Source organism: Erpetoichthys calabaricus, chromosome 6, assembly GCF_900747795.2.
Source record: "Erpetoichthys calabaricus chromosome 6, fErpCal1.3, whole genome shotgun sequence".
NCBI lineage: Eukaryota > Metazoa > Chordata > Cladistia > Polypteriformes > Polypteridae > Erpetoichthys > Erpetoichthys calabaricus.
In genome coordinates, this window is record NC_041399.2 from 206299154 (window position 1) to 206319266 (window position 20113).

Below are 20113 nucleotides of genomic sequence, written 5' to 3' on the forward strand. Positions count from 1 at the left end.
GGCCAGGAAAGGAAGCAGACCCAGAAGGAAAAGATGGACGGACAGCCCCTATAAAAATAGAGATATCACTAGGGAACTGTTATTCCCCCAGCACACTAGATGGCAGCAGTTCCACACCCATTGGGAAGCCAGCAAGGCATGTTGGGAAATGTATTCTGGCAGGGCAGCTCTGCTGGGGTCATGGGGTGCTGCAAGAAGGCGTTGCAGGGAAACAAGCTCCCTACACTGACAATGGACTTTTGTGTGACCCGGAGTGTACTTCCATTGGGCAATCGCCCTGGCACTGGGAAGTACTGCCTGGGTCTGTAATAAAAGGGACCACACTCCCTTATTTAGGCGAGTCGATGCTGGGTGGTAGAGAGGCAACACTCGACTGGAGGAGGGCAGGTGCGGAGGGTGAAGAAGAATATTGTGGAGAGAGAAAGAGCAGGTGTTTTGTGCTTTGTGTTTATACTTTTTGGAGTATTTCAAATAAAACCTTCATTTATTTGGATAAACGACTTTGCTTTTGTGATCGTGTCAGGGTTTGGGCAGGCTGTGGCCCAGGTATCTATCATAATAGATAGTAAATGAAGGGCACTAGATAGATAGATAGATAGATAGGATAGATAGAGTAGATAGATAGATAGATAGATAGAATAGATAGATAGATAGATAGATAGATAGATAGATCTTTATTTGTCCCGAGGGGAAAATTTGGCTTTTTAAAGCATTTCTTTAAATAAATACATACAAACTTGAATGTATGAAATCTGGAAATGAAGGATTATGGTTTATATCAGCCCCAAAGTGAGTTTAGGGTTCCAATCTGCAATATCATCATTTTGAATATTCACCAGTTTGACCTGGTGGTGTTTGAAGAAGTCCAATGCAATGTGTGCAACATACATAGGTAGATAAGTAAGTAAATAAATAATTTACACACACTTTGGTCTAAGCAGACACCAGCCATGACTATAAAGCAAGAAAATTAAAAAGAAAGAAAAACTTCTGATGTGTCAGTTCCAGTCCAGTGAAGCATTATGCAGAAATATTGTGGCTGGTATAAAGGAGCCCCCCTTTGCATTTCTTGACACACTTCTGCTGAATGTTTTGTTGGCTGAAAGTCCTCAGTGTTGGTGTGTCACAAATAGGATGTGTAGCATTGTTCATGATGGCACTCAGTTTGGTTTTCATTCTTTCCTTTGCTATGACCTCTGAGGGGGTCCAGAGTGCACCCAGATACCTCAGCCTGTTATTTTAATTAGTTTGTTGATTTGGTGGGCCTCCCTTGAAGTGATGTTACCAACCCAGCACACCACAGTGTAGAAAATTGCACTGGCCAATATAGAGTTTGTAGAAGATGTGAAGGATGTCACTTCCTACATTAAAGGAGCACAGTCTCCTAAAGAAAATTTTTGCTCTGTGCAGTGAAAGTCAATAAGCAGTTCTTTGGTTTTACTCATGTTAAGATGCAGTCAATTCTCTTTGCATCAAGAAATAAACGTTCTCCCTCCTGATTCCTCTCTTCGGTCTCATCCCTGTTATCAGTACACCCCATAAGTGCACAATCATCTGAGAATTTCTGCAAGCGCCCTGACCTGCCTGTCACTGTATATTTCTAGTCTGAGGTGCACAGAGTGAAGAGTAAAGCAGACAGGCCTGCTCCTTGTGGTGCTCCAGTGTTGCTCACACAGTCCTTTGAGAGTCACAAACTGCAGTTAGCCTCACAGGCAGAGAGGCCCATTTAGTCCAACAAAGCTCTCCAGTCGCTAGGGGGCACTCAAGTGTAAGAGTAATAGCAGACCCCCTTCTGTACTGCTTGATTTGGAGTTGACGCTCTGGGTAGCAGTTTTGAAGTTTGTTTGTTGGTGGAGCACATTGAAAAATAAAAGGCCGGCTGGTGTTCCTTCTTCATTCATGATTGCTGAAGACAATGTATTACTAACTGAGCGCCCATGCGTGTTCCTTTATTTTAGCAGTCTGTATTGGTGGGTTGCTCCTTCTGTAATATGTCAAGGGGACGGCGGTCATAATGAACTCGTCATGTTTTTAATACTTCTCATTCATAACATGTCTGGTACAACGCCCAGTGTTAGAAACACAGCGCAGCTGCTTTATGTCGGCTGGGCAGACGTTTATCTTGTTTCTCAGCGCGGTCTCTCAGCCTGGTGCAGAGTGGGAAGGAACTTTGAAAGACATCGCCTTGCTGTTTTAAATAATGACGTAGTTGTGCAGATCTAGGGTAACGGCCATACTGTCACATAACGGGACGGTTTGAGGCTACAGGCAGCGGGCGGCTTTTGAGTAGACCGCTTGGCATCGGAGCTGCGCGATCGTCTCGATTCTGCTCAAAACTTCGTACAGGTGAGCGTTACTTGAGGTTCATTTTTCTTTTCCTCGTAATAGTTACTTTCGTTTTGCATCCCCTTTGAAACGACATAAAGCGGCCCAGGAGGTTGGACACTCGGGGTATGGGTGAAGCAATGTTCATATACAGTATCATCACACAGAGACACAGATACAGAGCATATATACTCAAAGCCGCTCGTTTTACATTAACGGCGAGTAACAAAAAAAAAAAAAAGAAAAAAAGTCAGAGAACTTTGCGAATTTGATCTCAATTTGACCGATCTGCATTCTAAAAACATGTGTTCCTCTTAAAGTAAAAGGTCTCTCTAACACTCAAACTGTCTGAGCCCTTGGCGAATTTGATCTCGGTCGATACTGGTTAAGTTTTCTCCTCTTAAAAAACAAATAAAATGAAATAGAATTAAAAAAAAAAACACCCCACCCGATATATTTGTGGGTACAAGGTCTCCAAATTTCAGTGTTTTTCCAAAAGTAAATAAGCTGATATGTTTATTTAAATCAGCCTCGTGCCAACAGTCAACTGGCATGCCACGCAGACCCACCGAGCGTTAGTCTATGAAGTGCAGTTAAATTCTAAAGATTTAGCCATTTCTAGTTAAACATGTGAGGAAGATAAGCCGATGAGGTGGCCGGCTGAGAATTTGGAAAGGCATTATTGGCGTGGGGATGCGGAGATAACGACAGCACCGTTTTGTACCATCTGGAGCAATCGCTGCTGAATGTAATAATCTTTTCATAAGGTAATGGGTAACATGAAACGTTTTAAAAATGTCGGTTTCGATTTCTGAATAATATACTTAATAGTAAAAATGATAATAAGAAGAAGTGTAATGTATGTAGTCAATCAGTCAGTCAGTCATTGTCCAACCAGGGTCGCGGGGGTCTGCTGTAGCCAATCCCAGCCAACACAGTGCGCAAGGCAGGAACAAATCCTGGGCAGGACGCCAGCCTAACGCTTATGTATATAGCTGAAAGAGTAAACAATGTCATGTATAGGTGCATTTCGTTAATATAGAAAGAATACATTAAAATAAAGAGGATACAAACTTTCTTCGAGAAGCATCGCCCAGTTTGCCCATGTATTCCTAGCATGCCCTACCAAGGGGTGCAAATAAGCAGTATGCAGAGTATCTGTTGCATAGTGGCTCATAACCACTAAGGGGCCTCAAGGATGTCCATACTTACTGTTTGTGACTCCTATAAATACTGTGTGTTACCTATTTTGCTTTATAAAATGCATGCAGAATGGGGGTTCATAAACAAATGTTGCATATCCACTTAAAAGAGCTAGTTGCTCCACCCCTCATGTTCATTTTTCACTTTTATTTGGTGGAGTGAGAAAAGGGCTATACTAGCATTATTATTATTATTATTTTTATTTTTAGCAGTGCTTGAAGTGGAACCAAATAATTGCCAGTACTGTCTGTTTTTTGGGCTTCTATGTCCTCCTCACAATGAGGTTATTTCAGTGTGTAGTTATTCATTTATAAAATCACAAAATCAGGGCTCCCCCCTTGGAGTTTCAAGCATGATGACAGATCCTTGGGAAGCATGGCATTATTGAGAGTGCGGTGTTGGTATTCAACTATTTACTCATCAACTTAAATGGAATAAAACCAGTACACCCACTTCAAGCCCTGATTATTATTAGTAGAAGTAGTGCCAGTAGTAGTGTTCATCTTTGCAGTCTTATAGCACTGCTGAATCATGAAAGCCTGATGTTGTGGTATTCAGTCCAGTGCCCAGTCATTGAATGTGTAGTCAGCATAAATTTAACTCTCTAAGTCTGTGTGGATTTTACTCTGGTGGTTAGAGTTTATACCCCCCCCCCCCCCCCCCCCCAAATGATTACAAATTCCAAATTGGCTCCAGTGTGAGTATCATTGTAGGAATGCATATGAGTGGGCTATGCTGTGGACTTGTCCCCTGTAAGTAGGCTCCAGTCCTCCTCAGACCAGAAAAGGGATGAAGTTGGTGTAAGAAAGTTAGGCAATAATAACAATAATAATAAAATACTACTACAGTCATATGAAAAAGTTTGGGAACCCCTCTCCGCCTGCATAATAATTGACTCTCCGTTCAACAAAAAGATAACAGTGGTATGTCTTTCATTTCCTAGGAACATCTGAGTACTGCGGTGTTTTCCAAACAAAGATTTTTAGTGACGCAGTATTTAGTTGTATGAAATTAAATCAAATGTGAAAAACTGGCTGTGTACAAATGTGGGTCCCCTTGTCATTTTGCTGATTTGAATGCCTGTCACTGGTCAATGCTGCTCAAATTGGTTGGATGAGCTTTTTAAGCCTTGAACTTCATAGAGAGGTGTGTCCAATCATGAGATATAAAGGTATTTAAGGTGGTCAATTATAAGTTGTGCTTCCCTTTAACTCTCCTCTGAAGAGTGACAGCATGGGAACCTCAAAGCAACTCTCCAAAGATCAGAAAACAAAGATTGTTCAGTCTCATGGTTTAGGGGAAGGCTACAAAAAGCTATCTCTGAAGTTTAAACTGTCAGTTTCAACTGTAAGGAATGGAATCAGGAAATGGAAGGCCACAGGCACAGTTGCTGTTAAACCCAGCAGGTCTGGCAGGCCAAGAAAAATACAGGAGCGGCATATGAGCAGGAGTGTGAGAATGGTTACAGACAACCCACAGATCACCTCCAAAGATCTGCAAGAACATCTTGCTGCAGATGGTGTATCTGTACATCGTTCTACAATTCAGTGCAATTTGCACAAAGAACATCTGTATGGCAGGGTGATGAGTAAGAAGCCCTTTCTGCACTCACATCACAAACAGAGTCGCTTGTTGTATGCTAATGCTCATTTAGACAAGTCAGATTCATTTTGGAACAAAGTGCTTTGGACTGATGAGACAAAAATTGAGTTATTTGGTCAGAACAAAAAGCACTTTTCATGGCGGAAGAAGAACACCGCATTCCAAGAAAACACCTGCTACCTACTGTCAAATTTGGTGGAGGTTCCATCATGCTGTGGGGTTAGTTCAGGGACTGGGGCCCTTGTTAAAGTCGAGGGTCAGGTGAATTCAACCCAATATCAACATATTCTTCAGGATAATTTTCAAGCATCAGTCACAAAGTTGAAGTTACGCAGGAGTTGGATATTCCAACAAGACAATGACCCAAAACACAGTTCGAAATCTACAAAGGCATTCATGCAGAGAGAGAAGTACAATGTTCTGGAATGGCCGTCACAGTCCCCTGACTTGAATATCATCGAAAATCTATGGGATGATTTGAAGCAGGCTGTCCATGTGCAGCAGCCATCAAATTTAACTAAGCTGGAGAGATTTTGTATGAAGAATGGTCAACAATACCTCCATCCAGAATCCAGACACTCATCAAAGGCTATAGGAGGACAGCGTCTAGAGGGTGTTAGATTAGCAAAAGGAGGCTCAACTAAGTATTGATGTCATATCTCTGTTGGGGTGCCCAAATGTATGCACCTGTCTAATTTTGTTATGATGCATATTGCATATTTTCTGTTAATCCAATAAACTTAATGTCACTGCTGAAATCCTACTGTTTCCATAAGGCATGTCAGATATTAAAAGGAAGTTGCTACTTTGAAAGCTCAGCCAATGAGAAACAAAAATCCAAAGAATTAAGAGGGGTTCCCAAACTTTTTCATATGACTGTATTATTACTACTAATACTTATACTTCTAATAACAATAATTCTATTATTATTTTTTTATTTTTTGCATTTTATTAAAAATAAATAACATTCCATACAAGCAAGTCAAGTTTTACAAAACTAGGTTCGAAACAAATCAACTCCCACCCATGAGAAAGAGAACTAGGCCAGCAGAGTAAAACTTTAAACTAGTTAAAAAAAAAACAGTAAATAGATAAATTTATAAATGAATAAAAATAAAAAGAATAAGAAAGAAAGGAGAGAATCTGCTTCGTCATTTTTAAATGCTTATTCTAAAATATTATTGATCAGATCCTGCCAGGTTTTGAAAAAGTTCTGCACAGATCCTCTAAGTGAGAATTTGATTTTTTTCAGTTTCATGTAGTATATAACAGGGGTAGGCAACGTCGGTCCTGGAGTGCCACAGTATGTGCAGGTTTTTGTTCCAACCCAGTTCCTTAACGAGAACTCAATTATTGCTGATGAAGCACATATTGCTTAAGTGACATTTTAATGCTTCATTTTAGTGGTCTCGCTTGTTAAGGTTCTCCAACCTTAATTGCTTATTTCAATCTTAAACTGCTGCATTCAGTGTTTTAATTGCTCCTTATTAGCAATAAGATGTAAAACAGGGGTAGGCAACGTCGGTCCTGGTGAGCCGCAGTGGCTACAGGTTTTCATTCAACCCAATTGCTTAATTGGAAACCAATCATTGCCAGTCTCAGACCTTATTTAATTTTATGGCTTGTTAGTCTGTGCAATGTAAGGCTTTTATATCGTAGATTTTTTTTCCTTTCCAAGGATATCATCCAAATGATATGAAGCCTAAAACAGATCATTTTCAGTCTGTCACATTTTTCTATTAAGTGTTTTATTAAATCAAACCGTGCATGATGAACACACACAGATGTAATTGGAAAAAAGCTAGCTGGAGAACTGCTGGCTGCTTTGTCTTTTACATCTTATTGCTAATAAGGAGCAATTAAAACACTGAATGCAGCAGTTTAAGATTGAAATAAGCAATTAAGGTTGGAGAACCTTAACAAGCGAGACCACTAAAATGAAGCATTAAAATGTCACTTAAGCAATATATGCTTCATCAGCAATAATTGAGTTCTCGTTAAGGAACTGGGTTGGAACAAAAACCTGCACATACTGTGGCACTCCAGGACCGACGTTGCCTACCCCTGGTATATAACATCAGTTACCCATTGACTTTAAAGCGGTGAGTTAGGATTCTTCCAGTTTAGCAAGATAAGTCGACGTGCCAATAGGGTAGTAAAGGCAATCACAGTTTGTTTGTCTTTCTCCACTTTAAGCCCATCTGGAAGTCCACCAAACACAGCTGTTAGTGGATTAGGAGGGATTGCGACACCAAGGCTGTCTGAAAGGCATTTAAAGATTTTGGACCAAAATTATATTAATTTGGTGAAAGCCCAAAAAGTATGGCCCAATGAGGCTGGAACTTGATGGCAATGTGTTCGTAGGTTGGAAAATGCCCTGAAGATGCTCTTTAGGAGCGCAAAGTGTTCCGTTTCTTTAAAGACTTTGTGACAATAATACAACATAGACATCACAAAGATTTGGGGCAGCCACCTGTATATTATTTTCCCAGCTGCAAAAGTTTATGTTTTTGAGCATGATGTGCATAGAACAGAGTCCACAACAGAACTGACCAGAGTAGACAAAGATGGAGGCTTTAAAGGCCCGTAGAGGAACTAATGTCATCAAAAGGGCCGGAACCAGAAGTGACTTCAGCAAAGGGGCCGGATTCAGAAGTGACATCAGCAAAGGGGCCGGCTTCAGAAGTGATGTCAGCACAGGGGCCGGCTTCGGAAGTGACATCATCGGAAGTGATGTCTTCTGAGGCGCCGGAACCTTGCAGGATTTCCTGGGAAAGGTCTGTAGGGAACTGAGAAAGACAGTCAGCGCACTCCGCCGCCCCCTGGTCGGATGTTTTATTACCATTACTCAGACCCTTTATCTGGCCTCCTACTCGCACGTGTGTGACAACTTAAATATTTTTCATGATATTTTAAGCTGAAACATGCAATATTTTTGTTTTATTTATTTACTATCTCTGTACTTTATAACTAGTGTGCAGTTGAAAATGTCTGGAGTAGACCTGGGCTCCACACATAGACCCTCTATTTCTTGAATTCCGCTTTTGGTTTCTCCTGTTGGTGCCTGTTACTATGTATTGTTGATTGTGCTTCAATCATGTGGTGGAAGGGTCACTGGCAATAAAGATAAGGACTTAACTAAATATCTTCACTGCAGATTTGTGTAGCCTGCCCTTGCCAAAGCTTCTTGTTCCATGCTATCACATTTTATGAGTCTTTTCTTTTTTAATTTTAGTGCTTTGGATACTTTTCTGTGGTTTTCTATTCTTCTTTTTTCCTTCTTGTGCCTTAACCTCTTGGATTGTGAACATCCATTAAATGCATTTTGTTTAGCTTTGTCATGGTTCTTCTCCAAGTCTGCACCCATAATGTGGTTTCCACTACCAGCCGTGCTTTACAGGGTGGCAAGTCACACCACTGTCTGTCTGCTCTGCTTTTCCTTCAATGTAAGCTGGCCATGGAGGCTCTGTGGGCACATTGTACCTATCAGAAAACATCTGGGCAAGCATTATTTTGTTTAACTGTATTATTAATTCCAACTTTAATATATGTTTCTTCTAGGCTTCCATATTGAAAAGCATAATGTCCCTGTTAATCGACACCATCGGTGGTGATGGAGGCAGCGAGTTTGAATTTAATGGGATTGACAATGGTGCTATACTGGAGAAGATCGGAGTGTGGGTCGGCCCGTTTCAGGTAAAGGCTCTGAGTGTGCAGCTCTCAGATGGACAGACTAAAGAGTTTGGGATTTACTCCGACTCCTATCCCTACAGTGAATTTAAGTTTGAACCTGGAGAGCTCTTTACCTCTCTCTCGCTGTGGGGAAATGGAAAAGGGTCCCGCTTGGGAGCCATCAAGTTCCAAACCAATAAAGAGAGGAATTTTTTTGCCAAAATGACAAACTGGGAATTGAAAACTGAATGCCCCATGGATATTGGATCCGGAGTTTGTCTGGGAGTGGAAGGTAAATCAGGTGCAGACATTGACTCTTTAGGTTTCGTGTTCATCAACTCCATCAAATCAGTTGTAATGAAAGATGTAACATACCCAACTTTACATCACATGATTCCCAATGTAAATTTGGAAGAAATTAAATCAATAAGCTACAGAAACAGCTCCACAGTTGAGGAACAACACACACTGGAAACCTCAAATAAAATCACCAGAACATCTTCCTGGTCCACTGGCAATGCTATGGAATCTGCTTATAACATGTCTGTTGAAGCTGCTATTCCAGAATTGAATTTGATAGATAATGAATTCAGCTTGATGTTGGGAACCCCTTCGACCTATGAGTTAGAAAGTAGTGATGAGATATCAGAAAACCTCATCTACATTATCAAGGTTCCTCCAGGGAAAAGCATGGATGTGCGTGTTACCTTTGGAAGAGCAGATATTCATCTTCCCTATAAGGCCACTGTTGAAGTTACCTGCATCGATGGCACCAACTACCAGTATGACAAAAGTGGCATCTATAAGGGGGTTGTTTACACCAATGCAAAGGTAGATATGCAGGAAGTCCCTTGAGCATCTCACATTACTGAACTTATCTTTAATGTCACATACACAGCAGTTGATTTCTTTGAACAGGGATTTGAATCTGCACTTTGCTATTCTTCAAATTATCCTTTTTTTTTTTGCTTGTAATGAAAATTTTGTAATGGACTCTGGATCGGGACCTCAGAGGGACATGCTCCCTCCTCTGGTGGTGGTGGACTATTTGAGGGGATGGGAATAACTGGAGATGCCATCTATAAAGCAGCCCCTGGAAGGGCAGGTAGGGAGAAGGGGGCACATATACAGTACATCACTTAGAGAGCACATCAGATGCACCTTCCAGCTGTAATAGCCCACCGGCTGGAATGTGAAGCTGCCAGAGGACCATGGAGGGGGAACAGTGTAGCATGTGGGTTATCTCTGACTGGTGTACACAAGCAGATAAAGGGACAAGGTAGCTGGAAGCACGAAGCACCATCATACACCTGGATGACGCCAGTGGAGGCAGGCTGAAGAAACCACAAAGGTCCACTCCAATCAGCAGTGTAAAGAGACATGTTCAATTCCTCCATCTCTCACACCCTTGAGTCGTTATAATATTACATTTTTAAACCAAAGAAAAAAAAAAGTTTATGATTCAAGTTTTTCTGTTCATTTTCTTTTGAAACGTATAAACGTAGTGTTCACACTTTGTAAATAACACTTATTATAAGGTGTGTTCGTGTAGTGTGCAAAGGCACCTATTGTCATTGTCATGTCTCTCTGTAAGACTCTCAGTGTATCCATTTTGTTGAAACTTTATGAACTTATTCTCCAAAAACATGTCTTTGAAAAGTTCAGTTTTAAGTGAGACGTCTTCAATAAAGCACACTGAACACCATTTTAAAATTTCAAAAACTCCCATTTGAAGTCACTGGAAAATTTCCAAACACATCTAAGCATCAGAGAAACTTTAATTTTTCTCTGATTAAATACATTTTTGATTAATTTACTCTTTAAAATGAACTTTGAAATAGGTGATTTCAAATTTTCTTTTACACACCCAGAAGTCACTCCTGTTAGCAAAGTGATGCAGAAAATAAAAATCTAAATAATAAAATTTCAATCAAAACACACGCACGGGTTTACTTGTTCATTTATTTGCAGACTCTTTTTACTTTTGTCGGTCAACCAATAAACTTTACCATTAGTCCAGGGGAGATGCTGCCAACTCGCATATTGTTTCATATATTTTGACTCATTTTGGGACTCCCATAGGACACGGAGAACTCCAGGTTAGCCTGGGCAGACGTCAAGGTGTTGCATGCAATTCAGTCCCTTCGTCTCGCCTGGTTTTTGACGTGGGGGACTGAATTGGAAACGACACCTGTCGGGCTACAGAAAGGAAAAGTGAAATGCATTGCAGGTTAAACAGTTGAGCATTCTAGACAGGACTCATAATAAGTTTTGCAGGTAAGATTTTTCAAGTACTCTTCTAACTTATTTCTTTTCTCTCTTTCATTCAACCCCTATACACATTAAATGTACGTGTTTGTATCTAAAAGCATGCTGGGGGTAATATTTATTTTTCAAGTATATAAGCGACCTCGATGTAACAGGTTCGAAATGGAAAACACAGCAGGGCATAGAAGTGGCTGGAAAACAGTTTACTCCAAATAGTCTCGGAAGAATACACGAATGTAAAACAAAAACGAAATTGAATTAGAACTATTTACAGTTTCCTATACACCTCTCAGTGGTATGCAGTACCGCCGCTCCCTATACGCAGAGTACGCAGTCTGCGTAGGGCACCAACTCCCAGGGGGGGCACCATCCCAGCTGCTCAAAAAAAATAGTTTTTATATATTATAATAATAAATTAATATTAATAATATACATATACAAATAAACAAAAATATAAACGTATATATTGCATTTTACGGTGAACGCAGAGTAGGCTAAGCACACGTGATGACGCGCGCGCCCTCACCTCTGTTACGGCTGCCTAACTAATATTTGGGGGAGGGGGCACAAAAGTAAATTTCTGCTTAGGGCACCCATTTGGCCTGCAGCGGCCCTGGTGGTATGGCCCCAAGAGACACCCTTAAAGGAAAATACGGGTCCCTAAACCAAATCCTCTCCCAACCTCTACCCGCTACCCCCTCCTCGAGCTCGTACCTCATCTTTATATCCCACACCTTCCCATCGTCCCCCAAAATTGTCAGAAATCCCCGCTTCCCTTTTCCAACTTCTCCGTTCAGGGCAGCACCTCCAGGGGAGGCTTTAGGCTCGTGGCGGCCCTGGGCAGAGAAAGAATCGGTGGCCTCTTCGCCCACCAATGTCAATATGGTATCTTATGCACGGCGGATGGCCACGTCCGTTGCGGAGACTGCATAGCCAGATTCGTGTACTCAAAATCTCATCATTTTGCTTAGAATGGGTATGCGAATGTCTTGTGTCCCCTATCCGACCAGATATTCACTATGACTATTGCGCTAACACTGATACTTTATTAAAACTAGGTAGAGAAAAGCCTGGCTTGGCTTTTCTCTACATTCATAATGGCTAACACGGTACAACACCCTAGTACTACCGATATTAAAACTAGGAGAAAACATTAACTTGTAAGACGACTCGCCCACTTGCACGAGCTTCGCTTCTATATGCGCGTGTCCGTAACTTGAAAACCAAGTGGTGGCCCATGATATTCTCATTACGGCAGAACGTTATAATACTAAATATAGCTTACTGCACCGACTCTAGTGACATTAGTAAATACAACGTACTAATTAACAAGAAACACAATGTTTTTCCGCCACATTGCCGTCAGCTGTGTCGTTATTTTCTCTTTCTGTTTTATATTCAATATATATTGGCGTGGCGGCCCCTGGGATTTGGCGGCCCTGTGCAGATGCACAGTTTGCACATGCCTAAGGCAGCCCCTGGCACCTCTTTTCTCGTCAATCATATCCCCGACGCAGTCCTCCGCACTGCTCTCCGCGCTCCCCACTAGATGGGATGCTACAGTATTCTCCATATGTGCGTGATTTTTTCTTCAGATATACACTCGAATACTCCTCCTGCACGTCTAAAACGTGAATGTTAGGTAACTGGTGTTTAAGTGAATTTGCCCGGAGATGGGCTACCGCCCCGATCTTTGCTTGAATAAAGCCTTAACACGCGATAATATCCCGTTACTGTAACAACTGGCGATTCACCGCTGCATTTCAGTTATTTGGATGGTTGTCTATGCTGCCATCTAGCGTTCTTGTTAAAGTACAACAACCCTTCTTTAACTCTTGCTTTTGGGATATAAGTATCTATTCACACACACACACACACACACGCACACGCACACGCACACGCACACGCACACGCACACGCACACATACATATAAATGCACACATACACATACAAATACATACTATAGCGACTAAGAAGAGTGAGTCAGAAATCAGGTGCCTGAAACGTGGCGCTCAGCAGACGTCGAGTTTTTTGAATAAGAAGGAACTGAAGGAAACAGCGAAAAACCTTCCCCAGCCCGCTCTTTGGGTCGGTAGGCACACCACTAAACAACAAATGCCACTAAGCTGTCTGCACTTTTTTTAACACTGCATTTTAATTACTTTCTCCGTTCATTTCCCAAGCTACTTCTTCTATTCTCCTTCACACAAACCCACCCCTTCCTTCCTTCCTTCCTTCCTTCCTTCCTTTCTGTCTCAGCCCCTCCTACGTGCGCACCTCCCGTCTCCCTATACAGTCATAAGCAACCCAGAGCCTCTCCTAAGTTGTGTGTGCTCCTCTAAACACAGTAAATAATAAACATTCTAAACATTAATTACAAGACATCACAATATATAGGACACACGTTAATCCCCAGAAATAAATAAAAGCATTGTTTATGTCAATGTCAATTTATTTTAGCACATTTAAAACAACATTGTAATGCTGTGGCCAAAGTGCTTTATATTAATAGAATAAAAGAAAAACAAAACAGATTAACATAAAACATAAATAGAAATAAAATATATGAACATAGACTGCGGTGGGTTGGCACCCTGCCCGGGATTGGTTCCTGCCTTGTGCCCTGTGTTGGCTGGGATTGGCTCCAGCAGACCCCCGTGACCCTGTGTTCGGATTCAGCGGGTTGGAAAATGGATGGATGGATGAACATAAAATAAAATACATAATAAATAGAAGTAATGTTATATACATAAAAAATAGAAGTAATGTTATATAATCACAAAGAGGAAACCGTCAGTATTACTGAAGGTCATGGAATGCAAGTGAATAGAAATGAGTCTTCAGTCTTGTTTTGAACAGTTCAATTGTAGACGACTTCTTTCTATGATGAGATAAAGAGTTCCACAGGTGAGGAGCAGCAGCTGCAAAAGCCCTGTCCCCCTTAGTTTTACACTTGGTACGAGGGACAATCAGAGACAGGTGACCAGAAGATCTAAGCACTCTAGATGGCTGATGTAAAACACACAGTTCAGATAAATAGGCAGGAGCAAGCCCATGTAAAGATTTAAAAACTAGCAGCAAGATTTTAAAATCAATTCGAAAACTGACATGCAGCCAGTGTAAAGAAGCTAATATTGGAGAAACAGAGTCAGACTTTCTTGCCCCAACCAGAAAGCGAGCGGCAGCATTTTGGACCAACTGTAACCTGTGTATCAGGGATTTATTAATCCCAGAATACAGCGAGTTGCAGTAATCGAAGCGAGAAAAAATAAACGCATGAGTAGCTATCTCAAGATTTTTAGAAGATAAAAAAGGCTTTATCTTACCTAATAGACAAAGTTGGAAAAAGCAACTCTTGACTACAGAATTTACTTGTTTCTCAAAAGAGAGGTTACTATCAAAGGTAACACCAAGATTGTGGACTTGAGGTTTGGAAAAGACAGAGAAAGAGCCGAGAAGTCCAAGACCAATTTGGCCTTTAGCTGATGGACCCACTATAAGCACCTCCGTTTTATTTTGATTTAGATCAAAAAAAAATTTCCCATTGGGATTAATAAAGTATCTATCTATCTATCTATCTATCTATCTATCTATCTATCTATCTATCTATCTATCTATCTATCTATCTATCTATCTATCTATCTATCTATCTATCTATCTATCTATCTATCTATCTAGATCAAGAAAATTATTAGCCATCCAGGATCTTAGTTCAGACAGACAGTTGTGGAGCTGATTTGTTGTAGAGTTGCAGACAGGAATATAAACCTGAGTATCATCAGCATAGCAGTGAACTTTCTCCGCTAAAAATCACAAATTTTCAAATCTTCTTGATCTAATTCATGCTCTAGCCCTCCCCCAACTGTTATGATTAATTTCTCGACAGGAAAGCCCAAAATACCGTGCTCAGCTTAATACTTAATACAGGTTTATACTTCACGGGAAGCGACGCATGCTCGTGCTATGCAAGCGTTGTACTGTTTATACTTGCGCACGTACTTTACGTAAATCTGGAAGAATCCACCAGGTGGCAGTGCGAGATATTATCATGGTGAGAACAGGTTCGGCTTCGCTGCGTTGTGAATAGCCTGGAACCACAGGTGGATAGAGTAGCCAAAAATTGTACTCAAGTAAGAGTAGTGTTCAAAGTAATATTACTCAAGTAGAAGTAAAAAGTAGTCATCCAAAAAATTACTCAAGTAAGACTAAAAAGTATTTTGTGAAAAGACTACTCAAGTACTGTAGTCTGTATTGTATTATTTTATATTTTTGTCTGTCTTATTACAACATTACTAAAAAAACATAAATCATTTATTATGATCAAACAGTTACTCAGTACTTGAGTAGTCCGAACCTCGGACAGTGTGTGGTATATATATATATTCACGGCATTCGTAGTCTGTGTCACAATCTGATTATTTGGGTGGTTACCTACCAGGTAACGCTTGTGGTTGGCCAGCAAGTCTGCTAACATCCGCCACGGTGCCCTCAGTTGTGAGAAGCAGATCATAGAATGGTTGAAATAGTTTACTGTCAAATAATGCAAAGAGTATGCGACACGTGTTTAGCCCTAATTCTGGGCTCATCAGGCGTACACACTCTAATGCACTCCGAATGCCGTGAATGTAATTACCACGATCTACATGCTGTCAAATAAACGAACCACACACCGTGGCGCAACGTTAGGGGCATCGCCGCTGACGTCCAAGGTTCGATTCCTGAGAGGGAGTGCATTAGAGTGTGTACACCTGATGAGCCCAGAATTAGAGCGAAACACGTGTCGCGGACTCTTTGCATTATTTGACAGTAAACTATTTCAACCATATATATATATATATATATATATATATATATATATATATATATATATATATATATACACACACATATGCCCTTCTGTGGCCCTGATCAGGTCTCCTGGTATCTCCTCCATGCTCTTGAGACCTTCTTGCTATGGCACTATTGAGGTGCCATACTAGAGGAGCTACATTGCCTGTGTAACCTGCATTGGCAGCAGGCATTACCTCATGCTACCAGTAGTGACAAGGACACTATCAAAATGCAACACTGGAGAAAAATTCGTCAGAAAGGATAAGGAAAGACCAATTGTCTGTGGCTACCACTTGCAAAACCATCCCTTTTTTGGGGGTTTTCTTGCAGTTGCCCCTCCAGTGCATGTGTTGTCACTTTCAATTCCACCAAAGTAGGTGACATTGATTCACAATTGCTTGTGCTTCCTCGCTGGACAGATTGATATCCCTCTTCGATTTGGTGTTAAATTGTAATGATTAAATGTTCCATTCATTTTTTGAGCAGTGTATATTATGCTTTCTTCATCGCAGATAATGTTCTTTTTTAGAGTTCTTATTGTTTTCTAAGGTTTTATGTGTTGCTTTTTCTAGTTTCACTTTCTCTCTTTTACTTTGTTTTATTTTAACACTTGTATTTTTATTTTTTTTTTTTGTTATTACACAATACCATTCTGTTTTCTTGTTTGATGCCAGCATTTTACAGCTTGGTTAGCAGGTCACGGGTGTCCGGTGTCATGCCAGATGTTTTTGGAAACCATATCAAATACCTTTCAGAAATGACTTTCTTTGCAAATTTCATGTTACTGACAGGGCGGCACGGTGGCGCAGTGGGTAGCGCTGCTGCCTCGCAGTTGGGAGACCTGGGGACCCGGGTTCGCTTCCCGGGTCCTCCCTGCGTGGAGTTTGCATGTTCTCCCCGTGTCTGCGTGGGTTTCCTCCGGGCGCTCCGGTTTCCTCCCACAGTCCAAAGACATGCAGGTTAGGTGGATTGGCGATTCTAAATTGGCCCTAGTGTGTGCTTGGTGTGTGGGTGTGTTTGTGTGTGTCCTGCGGTGGGTTGGCACCCTGCCCAAGATTGTTTCCTGCCTTGTGCCCTGTGTTGGCTGGGATTGGCTCCAGCAGACCCCCGTGACCCTGTGTTCGGATTCAGCGGGTTGGAAAATGGATGGATGTTACTGACATTTTCTCGTTGGGGCCTTGAAGTCCAGAGACTAAACACATATTGTGTTTGAATTTGACTGGTGTACCACTATCCTCTGCACTTCTTTCCCACCCTCTCCATACCTTCCCTTTCTGTCTTTAAACCTCCATAAAGCCTGTGGCTTCCCTTTATGCAATTCTTTGTAAGGCATCATTCAATTCCTTACCTATAATTTCAATATGGCGTCACTATTTTACCTTTGTCCCTTCAATCTCACGGAAATCGGCTTTTACAAAACATTACTTTTTCTGTCAGGAACTCAAACTATCAGCATACTGAGTTAAAATATTTTCATAGTTTATATTTTAACTCCAGTAAGAGTTATGCCATGGTTTTGACTGTATATCATAACCTTCATCTTTGTACAATGAAAGCTCATGTGTAATCTTTAACACATATTCTTGGGCTGCCCACTAGTTCATGCTTTCGGGTCTGCTATTTCCAACTTTTTGTCCTCCATTATTTCTACTGTTATTACTCTAGTAACTCAAATACTTTATTATGCTAGACATTTCTTCTTTTCTTCTTACTTTTATCCAGCAGAAGTTATTCTCTTTCAGAACACTTGCTGCAAGAACAATGTTAGCCTCTTACTAGAAATTCCCGGACTCTCTCTGCTTCAGCATTTGGAAATCTTCTTTCTATAATTTACTTTTGCTTGAACTCTCCCCAGCATGGATAAATGTGTCACCTGGCCCCAATATTGAAAGGTGGGAGTCAGTGGTGAAAATGATTCAAGATCCGATGCTCTGACCTTACTCTTAAAATCTCACTTTCCATTTTCTGTTTCTCTCTTCTCTTTCTTCCCAGTTGATACTGTTTGTGGGTGATTTCCCTCTCTCTGGATAGCTCAGGCATTCTCAATCTACCTGTGTAGAGGTAGGGATGTAGGTGTTGATGTTAGGGGGTTCTCAAAAGTGGTGTTGTTTGATTTATTTCTGTATTTGATATGGAAACGTTAAACAACTTTGATCACAAAAGTGTTTGAATTCCCAGTTTTGACTAACACTAAAGTGTTTTGGTTTTGATTTTATCTTCTTGTCTTTAATTCTGTACCATAGCAGCCTCCAAATTTTCAACCACAGTACTATAGCCTGTACATAGTCCAGCTTTATGCATTTGCTCACAACAGTAAAAATCACAGTAGAGAAGTCTTCTGACCCAGAAGGTAAATGTATAATCTTCAAACAAAGTTTAATGAATCTCCTACTGTGTGAGAGTGAAATTACCACTTGCCATAATCCATAGGAATACTTATGGACCTCAATATATATATATATATATATATATATATATATATATATATATATATATAGGGCGGCACGGTGGCGCAGTGGGTAGCGCTGCTGCCTCGCAGTTGGGAGACCTGGGGACCTGGGTTCGCTTCCCGGGTCCTCCCTGCGTGGAGTTTGCATGTTCTCCCCGTGTCTGCGTGGGTTTCCTCCGGGCGCTCTGGTTTCCTCCCACAGTCCAAAGACATGCAGGTTAGGTGGATTTGTGATTCTAAATTGGCCCTAGTGTATGCTTGGTGTGTGGGTGTGTTCTGCGATGGGTTGGCACCCTGCCCAGGATTGTTTCCTGCCTTGTGCCCTGTGTTGGCTGGGATTGGCGCCTGCAGACCCCCGTGACCCTGTGTTCGGATTCAGCGGGTTGGAAAATGGATGGATGGATATATATATATATATATATATGCACAAGTGTGCATATATACACATACATTTACTTATTTCTTGAACAGAATGAGTTAATTTAGCACTGGATGTGCACAAGTGGTGGCACAGTGGTAGCGCTGCTGCCTCTCAGTTTGGAGACCTGGGTTCCCTTCCCGGGTCCTCCCTGCGTGGAGTTTGCATGTTCTCCCCGTGTCTGCATGGGTTTCCTCCGGGTGCTCCGGTTTCCTCCCACAGTCCAAAGACATGCAGGTTAGGTGGATTGGCGATCCTAAATTGTACTTGGTGTGTGGGTGTGTGTGTGTGCCCTGCGATGGGCTGGCGCCCTGCATGGGGCTTGTTTCCTGCCTTGCGCCCTATGTTGGCTGGGATTGGCTCCAGCAGACCCCCGTGACCCTGTAGTTAGGATATAGCGGGTTGGATAATGGATGAATGGCTTCAAGGTTAACAAGAACAAGAACCACAACTAAAATAAACAAAGTAAAAAATAAAATGATAAAAAAATATTACACTTGTGTGGGTATCTTATAAAGAAAAATTAAAAATATAAGATCCCAGATCTCAGCATCACAGTGCAGACCCTGTCTCACATTGCATTCAGCACTTTAGTAATTGTAATCCTGTAACTGAGCAGGATGTCTTAACTTTAATTTATAAAATAAAACCCACTACTTGTTCCCTAGATCCAGTGCCAACAAATCTAGTAAAAAGTGCAATGGATGTTCTTGCAGCACTTATTCTAAACATTATTAATCGTTCATTATTGCATGGCACAATACCTGATGCACTAAAAGTGTCAGTCATTAAACCATTACTTAAAAAGTCAGACCTAGACCCACACATGCTTAATAATTATAGACCTATTTCAAATTTACCTTTTCTCTCTAAAATACTAGATAAAGTAGTCGCCAATCAGCTTCAGACACACCTTACGCATTACAATTTATTTGAGAAATTCCAGTCTGGTTTCCGCACTGGTCATAGTACAGAAATGGCACTAAACGACATTCTGATATCCTCTGATGAAGGAAACTCCACTGTAATTATGTTGTTAGATTTAAGCACAGCATTTGACACCATTGACAATTATATTTTACTGCACAGGCTAAAAAAATGATGTTGGCCTTACAGGCACTGTGCTCGCTTGGTTTAGTTCTTATTTATCAAATCGATTCTAATATGTACAGAAATGTGCTGGCAGTACTCCATCATTATACACAGAAGTTCAATATGGTGTCCTGCAGTGGCTCAGTACTGGGACCTTTATTGTTTTCACTTTACATGCTTCCACTGGGATCTCTCATTAGGAAACATAATGTTAATTTTCACTTGTATGCAGATGACACCCAGTTATACCTTT

General features: G+C 41.1%; 1 protein-coding gene across 2 annotated transcripts in view; it reads left to right on the forward strand.

Annotated features, from left to right (window-relative positions):
* The first annotated feature begins 2063 nt into the window (after positions 1-2063).
* Positions 2064-20113, forward strand: part of LOC114653822 (aerolysin-like protein) — a 989661-nt gene continuing 971611 nt past the window's right edge. The window contains exons 1-2 of one of the 2 annotated variants that reach the window (XR_007935271.1): positions 2064-2346; positions 8692-10378. Coding sequence is in view for 1 of the 2 variants with exons in the window: in XM_028804367.2 (XP_028660200.1) it covers positions 8713-9657 (945 nt within the window). In the remaining variant the exon portion in view is untranslated. Of the gene's footprint in view, positions 2347-8691; positions 10687-20113 lie in introns of those variants that run through there. The other variant, XM_028804367.2, reaches the window with a different exon arrangement.